The following is a 14,953-nucleotide window of genomic DNA, read 5'->3' as shown; positions in this document are numbered from 1 at the left end:
TTCTAGAGCACGTTGGGTGGCACGGGATACATGCGGACGTGCATTGTCCTGTTGGAACAGCAAGTTCCCTTGCCGGTCTAGGAATGGTAGAACGATGGGTTCGATGACGGTTTGGATGTACCGTGCACTATTCAGTATCCCCTCGACGATCACCAGTGGTGTACGGCCAGTGTAGGAGATCGCTCCCCACACCATGATGCTGGGTGTTGGCCCTGTGTGCCTCGGTCGTATGCAGTCCTGATTGTGGCGCTCACCTGCATGGCGCCAAACACGCATACGACCATCATTGGCACCAAGGCAGAAGCGACTCTCATCGCTGAAGACGACACGTCTCCATTCGTCCCTCCATTCACGCCTGTCGCGACACCACTGGAGGCGGGCTGCACGATGTTGGGGCGTGGGCGGAAGACGGCCAAACGGTGTGCGGGACCGTAGCCCAGCTTCATGGAGACGGTTGCGAATGGTCCTCGCCGATACCCCAGGAGCAACAGTGTCCCTAATTTGCTGGGAAGTGGCGGTGCGGTCCCCTACGGCACTGCGTAGGATCCTACGGTCTTGGCGTGCATCCGTGCGTCGCTGCGGTCCGGTCCCAGGTCGACGGGCACGTGCACCTTCCGCCGACCACTGGCGACAACATCGATGTACTGTGGAGACCTCACGCCCCACGTGTTGAGCAATTCGGCTGTACGTCCACCCGGCCTCCCGCATGCCCGCTATACGCCCTCGCTCAAAGTCCGTCAACTGCACATACGGTTCATGTCCACGCTGTCGCGGCATGCTACCAGTGTTAAAGACTGCGATGGAGCTCCGTATGCCACGGCAAACTGGCTGACACTGACGGCGGCGGTGCACAAATGCTGCGCAGCTAGCGCCATTCGACGGCCAACACCGCGGTTCCTGGTGTGTCCGCTGTGCCGTGCGTGTGATCATTGCTTGTACAGCCCTCTCGCAGTGTCCAGAGCAAGTATGGTGGGTCTGACACACCGGTGTCAATGTGTTCTTTTTTCCATTTCCTGGAGTGTATATATGGAAACATTCCACGTGGGAAAAATTTATCAAAAAACAAAGATGATGTGACTTACCAAGCGAAAGCACTGGCAGGTCGAAAGACACACAAACAAACACAAACATACACACAAAATTCAAGCTTTCGCAACAAACTGTTGCCTCATCAGGAAAGAGGGAAGGAGAGGGAAAGACGAAAGGATGTGGATTTTAAAGGGAGAGGGTAAGGAGTCATTCCAATCCCGGGAGCGGAAAGACTTACCTTAGGGGGTAAAAGGACGGGTATACGCTCGCACACACACACATATCCATCCACACTAGGGGTGGGCAGGAAATCGCGTATCTGTTCACGATTTCCTGCCCACCACTAGTGTGGATGGATATGTGTGTGTGTGTGTGCGAGCGTATACCCGTCCTTTTTCCCCCTAAGGTAAGTCTTTCCGCTCCCGGGATTGGAATGACTCCTTACCCTCTCCCTTAAAACCCACATCCTTTCGTCTTTCCCTCTTCTTCCCTCTTTCCTGATGAGGCAACAGTTTGTTGCGAAAGCTTGAATTTTGTGTGTATGTTTGTGTTTGTTTGTGTGTCTTTCGACCTGCCAGCGCTTTCGTTTGGTAAGTCACATCCACTTGAATCCCCACAGTAGGAGCCATTTTCATCTGTACATATGTTTTCATTCCTTCAAGTGCCCAAAAGACTTCTTCATGCAGCTTTTCGTGAAGCTGTGCTGGAGCATTGCCATTTTTGCCTTTCAGCACAGCATAAGAAATTGTCAGTAGTGAACAGAGTTGATTGGTTTTGATGAATTTTGTCACAGTGCAAGGACACATTCAAGACTGAGAAACAGACACCCAGTAATAAGCCCACATAACAAAAAATGGTTCCTTAGTAAAATGAGCTCTCTCAGCGGTTCTAAATTGATGTAATACATATGCAACTTAATTTCTTTGTTCTTCCTCCAAACAATGAGATAACAGATGCTACTTATTTATAATTCAGAGCTGAAAATTCTCATGACGTACAAAGAAAACCTTATTATATCTGTACCTGTCAGATTCCTTGATTGGTTCTCCATTGAAAAACCATTCAGCTGGAGCAGTCTGATCCTGAAGTTCAATGTCCAGCACAAGTTTTTCTCGTTCTACCACAGTGGTGTCTTTAAGTTTCTTGTTGAAACGATTTTGATCTATGAGCACATAACATGTAATTAATTAATACAATGTTAACTTCTGCTTACACACTTACATATAGAGAATTATATAAGTAACATACATAATGTAAAACACATTTTTTATCATTACTGTCTATCAAGACACAAAGTTGTCCTTCATACTGCATGTGATATATTCAACATATTCACATATGTAAGTTTAATCTAAATGAAATTGTATTAGTACTTGAGATTATCTTTCGGGCACACTTCGAAATCTTCTATTGCATAGTGGTTTTTCTCTAAGGCATTTCTGGACAGTGTTTTTAAACATATTCAGTGACACATTGTGTGCTGACACTGGCAACATGTTAAATAGTTTCACCATCATGTGTTTGTAACTATGTTGAGTTTTCTTAAGTCTAGTGACAGTGATGTCCGTCTTCTGTTTTAGGCATGTGTTACACTGATGGACAGCTTGTCATAGTTTGTAACAGTGTTGGTTTTCTTTTGTATGATTAGACAACTTATTACAAATAGGGACATAACTGTTGGTATTTTTAGTTTTTTTAAATGTGGTCCACAAAACTCATTATCTCTGACTCCATGGATGCATCTGATTGGCTTCTTATTCCAAATGAGAACTTTTTTTGCCCCAGAGAACATCCCCCATAACTAAACACCATATGTAAAATGGGTGTGGAAAATGGCATAATATGAACTGAGCAACAGCTGTCACTAACATATGATCATAGTTTAAGAAATAAATACATAACATGTGCTAACATATTATAGATATAATTGGTACAATTCTTCCATGTTAATTCTGAGTCTAGATGGATCCCAAAAAGATCTGAAGCACAGTTGTTGCCATCATCTTTAATACATAAACTAAAGAGAATATTTACAGTTTCTTCATGACTAATACATAATTCATTGATATTGAACCACTTACTGGTTGCTCTGAAATGATGTCTACTTTTTTGCTTTAATGTTTCAAAGTCTTTCCTAGCTGTAACAAAAGTGGTATCATCCCACAATGAGTATGAATATACACAACATAATATTGGGCATGTTATTTACACATATTATTAAGAGTAAAGGTGCAAACACAGGAACCAGTGGCATACCCCACGTGATATCCAAGACTTTTGGTCTAATATTGTTGAACTGCAGAATTGGTTTTCTGTCAGTCAGAAAGGATATGATCAGAGATAGCTCTCAGTCTCTAAAACCAGAGAAGTATAGTTTTTCTAGCAGAATTCTATGGCTATTGTCCACTGTGCATACAAGTTCTTTGTTATGAATTTTGGGACTGACAGGCTGAGAGATTCAATTTGATTTGTTACAGCTAATGTTTTATTTCTGGTTATTTCATCTTAGACTATTCTCATGTAAGTCAACAATAAAAACACTTACACTGGATAACTAGTTCAGCCTCTGTCTTGTCAGCATTACTGACACAGGAATACATTCCACAATCTGTTACTTTGGAGTCCTTAATTATAAGCTTTCTCTTCCTTCCGTCTTTCACAATATGTATTCTGAAAGAAGAGAAAAGTCATATCATTGGGCTATGAACAAAGTACAGGAAATATTACCAATACCAACTGTGTACCTGGTGTACTAAATGGAGATGGAAATGTTTTCTATAATGCATTCTAAAATTATTACATGGTGACTTTTATAACAGTCAACAGCCACTAAGTATTGCATAAAGTTTGTTTTATAGTTCTTTCCATCCTTCTTTTGGCATGATGTGATGCAACTAGCAAATATCTCTCAATGACTGAAATACAGTTTGCAACACCTTATTTCGCACTTGACAATGAATACTGACACAAGGTCAGTGAAATTCATAAACAGAATCACAAACACAAGTTCTGCTGTTAGATCAAGTTTGTTTGTTTATGTGATTGCCATGAAATGTGCTTTGGGGTATTTTATTGATCATAACATACTAAACAAACAAAATTAAATTATTTGTGAAAATTGAACAAACATGGAAAGAATCCTCTGTTTATCAATTGGCAGCAGGCACAGAAATGACAAAAGTGTGAGACAAAAGCAAGTTTTGAGAATTAGAACTTTTTAAACCTGCCCAGTGACAAGACAGGACTGGAATACAGCACACAAAACCTCCACCAGGGCTACTGAAAAATTTTTACTAGCATACTCTTTATTTTCCATACATAAAGGCAGCTTCTTGCTGACTTCCCAACCTCAGTAATACAGTAATCAGACCCCATGACTCTCATCTTCATCCTCTTCAACACATTATTTGTTTTCTTTAGTACCTGTTCAGATTTTCAAGTTTCATCTCTTTTTGCAGTTCATTGTTACTCTCCTCAGTCACCGTCTCAATAAATGCCTGACTTGTTCCATTGAATCAATCCATTTGATCTCTTCTGCTGGAGTCCTGAACATCTCATCACATTTGTTTATGTTTGCTACTGCCAAACAAGTTGAGTATGTTATATGTTTATTCTGTTATAGTTTAATTTTGGAGCTTTGCATACAACATTTATTACTGTTCATGTCACTGTTATTTATTAGCATTTGTAATTATAACCAGTCATAATTCGCAAGATATTACAGAAAAAAACATATATTTATTTACACAAAGTTTTTAAAAATATCTCTTCTTGTACAGCAATTACATTTGACTAAGGTCCCGCTATCAAGTGCATTAAAATGATTCAGAAAAGTGTAGCCACTTTAAAATGTGCTAGAACATGATCTATGTCAAACTGAATGTTACCTTTGATAGTAAAATTGCAACTTAAATCAACTTTTTACATAATAAGCTTGCTACCAATACTTACATGAAACACTAAAAACATACTCAAAACACACATACAAGTACAGTAGTAAGTCAAACAGTGTTTGTATGAAACACCTCAGAAATACTACTGGAATATGAATTAATGAAGAATTTGTTATAAAATGATTTAATTTTAGTCATAGTAACATTACAAATATTCTGACATTCCTATTACTACATCTTAGCTTTACTCTAACATATTATTCACAAACTTTTTCACAAAAGTGTTGTATTACCTTTTATCTGGTTTCACTTCTTCATCACCTTTCATCCATGTAACTTCCCCTCCGGCATCATCAAGTTCACAAAGTAATGTGACAGTTTCCTTTTCTGTTATCTGTTGACTCTTCAACACTTTTACAAACTTGTAAGGATATTCTGTAATATGGAAACAAATCTCATGAACAGTTAACTAAATGGAGATTCATTATATTCAAACATTACCAAAAATTTGAAGAACTTAACTTTCTAGTCTTTTATCTTACCAATTATTTTAACTGTTGTCGTGGTTTTATCATCCTGCTTAGCAATTCGGCAAGAATATTCACCACTGTCAGTAAGTTCACAATTCTTGATTGTCAACCGGCAGATACCAGCTAAGTCCTTGCTCATTTCATATTTATCTCCCTCCTTTACACAAAAATTAAAATGTGAGTATAAAAAAATTAAACTGTTAAGTACAGTTAGTAATCTACATTAAAAGCCAAATTAATTAACTGAAGTTATACCTCAAGTTTTGTGTTTCCTTTGTACCAATGTATAATAGCCATGCTGCTGCTAACAGTACATTCCATGGATGTTTCATGTTTTGTGAAACCTTCTATTTTCTTGCTTAAAGGTTTCAAAAATGAGTATACCGGCTCAGCCTCTGTAAAATAAATATTGATCACAATGGTATTCATAAAACACTCATGATGTCTAATATGCCAAATGATTTACATACATAAATAAATCAACCACAACAGAAGAAACTAGCATGGAATGTGTTTTGGTATGTTCGGATTTCATTTGCAACTAGTGCAAGTAACTGAAATGGGTGTGCTGCTTTAATAGCATCACCTATAGTTTTACAAAAACCTTGGTGTTACAAAAAACTTATTAGGTTATTTTCAGTTTGTGCTGATATTTTAATAAGAAATGACAAACGTTTTCATGAAAACACATTATTTATGTGTAAGTTGCCTGCTGGTTACAGAAGTTGACATTACTGGAGAAAGTAAATTCTTAAGTTATTTCACAATGGAATAAATGTAACATTTTTTTCTGTTTGTTTATGGAACACAGGAAAAACACACTTCATAAGAGCAATACTGGGAATGAAAACAAGTTTCTTCCAGGATGTGGGCAAAACAACATATACTGATGTTCATGAGAACGTTTGATGCTTTACATTCTTTCTTCTTAGGTGCACACCTGAGAACATATTTATTTATAAAATAGCAAACATAGCATTAACGTTTATGTTCCAGAATATCATAGCTTACCTTCAACATTTAAGAATGCAGTGCATGAAACACCTCCAATTTCTACAGTATATTTTCCAGTATCTTCAACTTTGGGCATGTTAATGATAAGTTTGTACACATCATTTTCATTAACAAATTTGTACTTTGAGCCAGGAAACAGCTCCTGCATTGAAAAGAAATACTGGTAAATTATGACATGCACAAATGAAAATTTACAGCCATGTCAAGGAAATTTTATCCATGTGAAAACTTGCCTCTATATAATTTAGATTTATTTCCATATTTAAACTTAAGCAGACATGATACATAATGAGAACTTTGTTTTAATCATAATTCATGTATTTGTTTTATCACTCAATTACTTTTATTTTTGATGAATGAGTCAGTAGAGAATGAATGCTATGCTGTAGTTGGAGGTAAGTGAGCATTTAGGTGTGACATAGTGAGTAGCTGAAATGAACATACACTACATGAAACAGTATAAATTTAGATGAACAATCTAACAGATGACTATGATGTCAAAAATAGAATTATGAATCCTAAACACTGGTTGTTGTCACTAAGGGGAATATTTGGTTCTGCACAAACGTGTGGCTAGCATTATGTTTAACAACAATCAAACTCATATTTATATGTTATCAAAAGTTCTGGCAGAATGTTAACAATTTAGGAGTAACATAAACCACTCATCTGACAGTAGAAGAGTTGATTTGTTGACAGGCACTTAAAAAAAAGAGTGAAAACTTCATTATCCTTTAGATGCATAGAGCTAGGCTACACTGTGCCAGCTGAATATCAATCCGCGTGTGTGTGTGTGTGTGTGTGTGTGTGTGTGTGTGTGTGTGTCTTCTATTTAAGTTTTCATTCTCTTTTGTGTCCCTGTCAATGACTCAATCTTCCAGTCTTCTATTACTCAGTGAGTTATTTCCCTTACTCCGAAATTATTTACAAACTCACATTTATTGATTACCAAGACTTTGGAGGAGTTTAGAAGGGAAAAATATGTGGCATAGTAGGCACTTACAGCAATGTGGGCATTTTTCTTTTAGTAAGCAAGCTTCTTTCAGTCAGATTTCCTTGCAAATCAGCACTTTCAAATCATTAGTGTGAGAAAAAGGACTATGTATTAATCACACACTGTTGACAGGGGATGACCCAAGGAAGTCATACTGAGACCCTTTTTATACATATTATATATGTGAGGTCTTTATGATTGTTTCTAGCTATGTGTAACCATCCGGCAGTTCAAAGATTATTTTTCTCTATATTCAACAGTCCTCTCTAAAACAGTGAAAGCAATTGTCAATCATATTGTACCAAAGCTAACAATTTAGCTGAAAGAGAAAAAATAATCTAAAAATGTCATCAGTGGTCATTTTTACATGAAGAAGAGTTCTGCATTATCCTGATATTATGAAGGATGGTGGAATCAAGGTCACATCCAAAAATCCCTTTAAATTTCTGATTACTGTGGAAAGCTCATATAGTTACCGTTTCAACAAGGACAGAAACACAGATGAATGCAAAAGATTCCTGTAAAATCATTCTTGGACTACAACTAAATAGTTTGCAATGGTAGGACAATTAACTTGATTAACAGACAAGTCATTCTCCAGTATCGTTTCATTCGAACATGCCCTGTAGCCATACTCACCACTCCTGTGAGTGCTCTACATGCAGTGTCAGGCAAAATACCATTGGCTAGAAGGAGGGAAGAACTTGCAGATGAACTCATTTGAAAGAAAATCCACAGGAAGACCATAGTTAAATAAACAGGTTATTAAAGTACCATTTAGAGATATAAAAATTCACCAATTTCATGACAGACATAAGAATGGTGCTATGATTAAAATTGTTTAAATGGTGGGCCTTGCTTGGCAGCAAAACACAAGAATACAAAATCTTACCACAAATCCTAATTCTATTCAGTTACTGAGATGAAAAGCTACTAGTGTTTGATAACACTGATAAATGGAACAAAAGTTCTACAAAGCTGAATCTTGAAATCAACATATTACTTAATACCATACACCTAGAATAACACAGGCTTATATGGTTGGATCAAGCAAGGAGAAGAGTAAGCAGTGCAACATACAGCGCCACAGAAAATTTGCAATCTCTTTATTGCCTACCTAAAGAATCAACTATCTGTTATGCAAAAGCCATCGCAATCAGGGAAGCAGTAATAGATGACAGATCTTGGACACAAAGTAAGATAATGGTAATAACTAATTTCCTATTTATACTGGAGAGTCCTAAAAATCCCAGGAGTACAAATGTACTGTCTATAATTGTAGATATTACCACAAAAGCCATAGAAATATGCCAGCAGTCATAATAAAGAACTTTTAGGGGATTCCAGGACACTGCAAACTCAAGTGAAATTCTCACCAATACAGTTCCTTATATAGAAATAATAAGTTTAATCAATAATAAAAGGGAGAAACAATGAGGACTGGTAGATGCAATTGAATTAACACACAATCACACAATAAGTGCATCATTGAAAATTGTAGCCCAAACCCGCATCACTTCCATGGTTCACAATTTGAAATAGAAATCGTCAATGCATAACAATGATCATGTATGTGAAGTTAAACATTAGTAAATTTTCTACCCACCTATCCCATATAGGATTGTGGTTTGCACAATGCAGAAGGGAATGTGAACCATGCAATATTTTCGTGCATCAGGTATAAGTCAAAACAAAAATATTTTCACAGATCCTTGCTGTTATCTTAGACAACTGACTGATATTAAAAGTGATGTTTAGTTATTTGAAACTATGTCATCTGACTGCATATAGACCCTATGTGACTCTGTTGGCTTTCCTGGCACAATAAGTCTTGAAAGTCTCTTTGGGTTAGCTGCTGGATACTAGTACATATAACGATTTATCATTGCCACTGGTGTTCTATTAAGGGTGGTGCCACTTGCCCGGTCTCGGAAGGCAGAAACTGTGATGGGCAGCACATGTGCCATGTACAGTGTGGAGGCCTATATAGACTGTCGATTCGCAACCTTGACATCAGTTCTCAGTGGGACGCAGCTGCAGAAGCAACATTCTCCTGAAAATGGCGAACAGTTAGATCACTGAAATATTGAATCTAGTTGATTTTAGTATCCGACAGCAAACCTGAAGAGACTCTCAATACATTTAGACCCTATGTTTGCAATGTACATGTACATTCTGTGACGATTTTATTACACATGCCTCCATAGGAAAAGTTCCAAAGTCAACATGGTCACTTAACTTAACCATGAGAAGAAAGCTACTCCAGTGCAACATTAAAATATTTTACATGTTGGACTGAACTGTCACAAATTTAAACTTTGTGGAAAAATCTTAAGGGAGAACTTGCTGATGCAATAGCAGAAGCTGTAGGGTTAAGTGGAGTTAAGCACAAATAGGAAACTTATTTTGCTGAAGCAGTTACAATCATTGCAATCATTAATATCATTGCAAAATATAATTTCCACACTAAGTGGAGGTTAACAGTACCTTCCGAAGCATTTTACAACAGCATATTGAGTTATGCAATTATCATGGGTTTGTGTCTCTGTGCCCTTGGCTGCAACAACTCATCACTATAACCCACATACAACTTGTTCACTATATTTACCCTATATGTACAAGTTTGAAGAATTCACTAGTATTGTTTTTCACTTCTTTATAAATGTTCTGCAGATAGATATCAAGTTAACTTGTAGAAATCAAAATGAAGGACATGTACTTACATCTTTCCGGAACATCCACTTTGGTTTTGCATTTGGTTTGGAAAACACAGCATCAAATACTACTTTCTTATCTTTTCCTTCCTTCGCTACCTGATCCACTAATGGCTTCAAAAAGGACTCTTGTTTCTAAAATAGAAAGGAAAAAGATGTAAATCTGTTCAGTCAAAACTATGATGGAAGAAGAGCACAGCACTGATGTGCACAGTAGTTTCTTGCATCCACCAGTTTTCATCACAGCCAAATACAAGGTTCAGCTGTAAAATCTACAAAAAAAGACAACTAAGTGTTCAACAAATGATGTCACTGAAACTGGAAAAACTTCTCTGAAACTAGAAAGACGTATGTAGAATCACATAAGGAAATAATTAACATACACTGAAGTTTAGACAAAAGAAAAAATAACATTCATGACAGAGCAGAAATATGAAGAAATACTCATACGTTTGTGGACACATGCATGCGTTCATAAAAGATGCACATTTGTGCATATCCTCTCTCTCTCTCTCTCTCTCTCTCTCTCTGTCTCACACACACACACACACACACACACACACACACACACACACACCGAAATGCTGTTCTACTCAACTGTTTGATTATTTTCTACATTCACAGAGTATTCTAAAATAAGCTGTGCCTCAGACAGTGAAAGAAAGCTTTTATAATTGATAGTAAATTTTACAACAAATACAGTTATTAGCAATTATGAAAAAATGTGTTCTCTCTTCATAATGTTGCACTGAAATCCAAAATCTCAGTGGACAAGGATTTGCACTAATTTTTATGTTTGAAACTAGACTGAAAGCACAACTCTAATACTGCAAGATCCTCCAAATTATGAAAAACATACACTAATGGGATTGAAGAGTTCTGGTAGCAAACTGAATATGACTTAAGAACACTATGACACATTATGCACAGCAAAATGATATTTTTGCTACAACAAATCTAAAGCACATACACTCTGGGTTGGGAACAAAAAATAATGATGCACTGTGAAAGAATTATGTGAATGTGACAGATATCTGTAAACGTGATGTACATGTGCAGGCAAACAAATGATTACAATTTCAGAAAAAATGGATGATTTATTAAAGAAAAAGTGTGTCAAAAATGCTCAAAATGTTCTCAACTGGGGAGAGATCCAATGATTTAGACGGCGAATGTAGGGTTTGTTAAGCATGAAGACAAGCAGTATAAATTCTTGTCATGTATAGGCTGGCTGAAATGCAAGCCCAGGATGCCTTGCCATGAAGGGTAACAAAACAGAACACAGAATTTCGTTGATGTACCACAGTACTGTAAGGGTGCATGGACAACATCCAAAGGGGTCCTGCTTTGAAATGAAATGGCAACCAAGACTATCTGCTGTGGCTGCCCACTTCAGACATCATAGTGCCTACTGCATCGGCATCCGACTTCATGTCCAACCAATATGGGATGCCTGTATCATAGGACATATATTCACCATGAAAATCTACGTTGTCTGTGTTGTCAACACAAATATGTACTGGCGACCACAACACAACACAACACAAGTCCAGGTCTCTACCAACGGCCGCCAGGGACTGCTACCCATTCATGGGGCCTGTAGAACAGCTTCACCAGAGGTTGCAGCTAGCCCAGGAACTACTTTGCTACGCCAGGCAAGTGATCACAAATAGCTGTGGTAGATACATCCACCAAACGGGCTTTATAGGTCGGTGCACCACCGGCAAAGGGCAGTTCGACACACCGCTTGGAAGTATGCAGAGCTGTCACCCCGGCAGCCCACAGCCAGACGCCTCTATTAGCTGGCCCATCTCTTACTGATGGACTTGGGATAATCGATGAACATCTTGACATTGTATGATTGTTTGGTTGTGATCTCTCCCCGCGAAGAGTCCAGTCTTTTCTATTATTATTTGTTATTGTACATTGGTGATGATCTACAGTTGGAATCGAGTCTGTTGTTCCTTTGGAAATTGCATTATTGTTTCGTTTTGGTGAGTCCAATAAATTGTTTTTGGACTTGTGTTTTCCACATTTCTATTCTGCTAGTGCAGATACTTCATTATCACTCCTAGTTGTCAGGCTTTATAATGGGTGGCTGTCAGGTTGTCACTCCTGGTTGTTGGGCTGTATGGCGGGCAACAGGTAGGTTGGTATCCCATCCCTGTCTGGGGTATCTCCAGACATGTCTTCATTGGGTCATCGGGGTTCAATTTGAAGTTGGACTCAACACTGAAGACATTTCTACTACAGTCAATGAGATTTCAGTCCAAAGACATTCCTGGAGATGCCCCAGACAGTGGTCAGATACTGAGCAGACTGTCACCCACCATGCAGCCTGACAAACAGGAATGATGGTTCATAGCAAGACCCCTTTTATTGTCATTCACAACACCCTTATTGCACAGCAGTAAGTTGGCAATATTCTACACCCCGTTTTGTTGCCCTTCATTGTAAGTCATCCTGGGCTTACATTTCAGCAAATAATGCCTGTCGCACATGGCCTGAATTTCTATTACTTGTCTTCATGCCTGCCCAACCCTACCTGGGCTAGCACGGCTGCCAGATCTCTGGCCAACTGAAAATTTTTGGAGCATTATGGGTAGGCCTCACTAACCAGCTCAGGAGTTTGACAATATAATGCAGAAACTGGACAGAATTTGGCATGATACAGCTCAGGACATCCCATCAACCCTATCAATCAATGCCAAGCAGAATTACTGCCTGCATAAGAGCCAGAGGTGGACCAACACATTAATGACTTGCTCAATTTGTGAAGCTCTTGATCTTGAATAAATAATCAAATTTTCTGAAATTGTAATCATTTGTTTATCTGTACATGTACATCACATCTACCTATTACCACTACATTTGGATAATTCCTTTGTGGTGCATTGTCTTTCTTATCTGTGAGTGTATTAAGATCAACTATTCCTTCCTCTTGGTTATCATAAGATATCATACTAGCAGTTTTCAGTCAACAACACATCTGAAACTGCATTATTGTTATGTATGAGATGGATGGCATTCTCATGTAGTCTTCATAAATATGTCAGAACTAAGAACTAATACCCATAAACAGCATTAAGGTACATCTTCTGTGTCTCCCAACAGCGACAAAAATATGCACAGACACATCAGAAAAGACATCCTTTAGTATTTCTTGAAACCTGTGAATAACTAATGAGATCATCATTTGTTCTCCACATATAGATCTCAGGACATATTGGAACTGATCTGTTTCTGCCTCAGACCTTCTAATGTATGAACTATTTTAGTCATTTTGGTATAAAATAAATTACCTGCAAATTATATAACTTTCTTTTTTCAAGACAAAATTACTTTAATTTGGTACATACTTGTCAACTTATATGATATAATAATTTCATCCTTTCACTCACTAGAACACCAAATGTCTGGCCAAAGAAGCCTTCTCATCAGTTACCAAAATTTTTTGTGGTATTTAAGGCAACTCCACAGCTTGCCCTCAGAAACATTACTATCTAGATACATGTAATGTAGCTTTTGTGATCCACACCCTCAAGCAACTATTTTTGTTGCCCAATTGCTGTTCTTCAATTGCACTGTGCTTTCTTATACTTATTCATGTGAATTTTTCTTATGTGTTCCATTTTGTATCAGTGTTCTCTCTGACTGCAGATTATAGTCATGCTCCAAATGGAATATTCTTCAGATGCAAATATTAGACAGTCATACCTTCATTTGACTTTGTGCTGATGATAATTTATATTAATCAAGAAAATGACTAAATTAGGTTGCTTGATAAATATAAGACTTTTGTTTTGCTGTAAGTCTGTTCACATTCAATTTGTGTCAACTGTATTTTTGTGAATGATCTGTTTACTTCCTCCTGTTGTTAATACCACAATAACATCAGCAACATGGATCATAAAGAGACAACTTCAGCAAGTGAAAGTATGGCCTCGTTCTTGATGAAAATAGAAACATCCACATTATGTGATTTTTTTTTACATATTGCATTATATTAAGAGACCAAAATGGAATAAGCTTTCCAGTATCCAACACAATAATATTCTTGCCTAGTTATTCTTTATGTTATTTTCCTATATTTTAAATATTTGTAAGATTCCCCAACCTTTGACTATAGATACACCCCCCTATAAAGTAGAGAGGGATCATCCACTTTATTCTACACTGAGAATTCCAGCTCTCCTACAACATATTATGAGTGAATTTATTTTACTTCTGATACACTACTGCACATCATAACAAAAAAGATGTGAAAATACAAGGCAGAAAGAAGAAAAACTACTCATTTAAGAGCAGTATATGAAAAGAGATCTTTAGATGGTACCTATTAGAGAATAGATATATTAAGTCTTCGATGTATATTGCTGTATTGACTATTTCATCCATCTCCACTATTAGAAGAGATAACACATTAGCTTACACAGTATAAGTGAACAGCACAGCTACACCTGCTGACAAGGTATTGATCATACATGAATACAGTTATTCTTTCTAAATAAATTATTTCTCTGTCTGTTGTATGGAGCATTCAAAACACTTAGCTACAATTCAGCTGAGAAGAGAGTTCATTAGCTGTCAGAATTGGAAAAATTAATTAATAGAAAGTTCTAACAAACAGACAAAGAGGAGAACAGAGAAAGACAGAAGGAAAAAACTTCAGACCTCATTTATATGTTTTGTTAGATCTGTTTCACTGTGGGCAGCACGAAACATGACACTTTCTTTAAAGAACTTCATTATAGTTCATAAATGAGACACAGATCTAGA

The 14,953-nt window shown here is 37.4% G+C and overlaps 1 protein-coding gene across 20 annotated transcripts in view; it reads right to left on the bottom strand.

The window, feature by feature from the left end:
• Nucleotides 1–14,953, bottom strand: part of LOC124721411 (twitchin) — a 377,390-nt gene that overhangs the window by 251,284 nt on the left and 111,153 nt on the right. For all 20 annotated transcript variants that reach the window (XM_047246370.1, XM_047246371.1, XM_047246372.1 and 17 more), the window contains 7 exons: nucleotides 10,184–10,309; nucleotides 6,464–6,608; nucleotides 5,708–5,847; nucleotides 5,465–5,609; nucleotides 5,216–5,357; nucleotides 3,575–3,699; nucleotides 2,053–2,191 (listed from right to left, as the gene is read on the bottom strand). In XM_047246370.1, the coding sequence (XP_047102326.1) occupies nucleotides 2,053–2,191; nucleotides 3,575–3,699; nucleotides 5,216–5,357; nucleotides 5,465–5,609; nucleotides 5,708–5,847; nucleotides 6,464–6,608; nucleotides 10,184–10,309 (962 nt within the window). The remainder of the gene's footprint in view (nucleotides 1–2,052; nucleotides 2,192–3,574; nucleotides 3,700–5,215; nucleotides 5,358–5,464; nucleotides 5,610–5,707; nucleotides 5,848–6,463; nucleotides 6,609–10,183; nucleotides 10,310–14,953) is intronic.

The sequence above is a fragment of the Schistocerca piceifrons genome, chromosome X, assembly GCF_021461385.2.
Source record: "Schistocerca piceifrons isolate TAMUIC-IGC-003096 chromosome X, iqSchPice1.1, whole genome shotgun sequence".
NCBI lineage: Eukaryota > Metazoa > Arthropoda > Insecta > Orthoptera > Acrididae > Schistocerca > Schistocerca piceifrons.
Note: the sequence above shows the minus strand (reverse complement) of the source record. Positions and strands in the feature narration are given on the sequence as shown.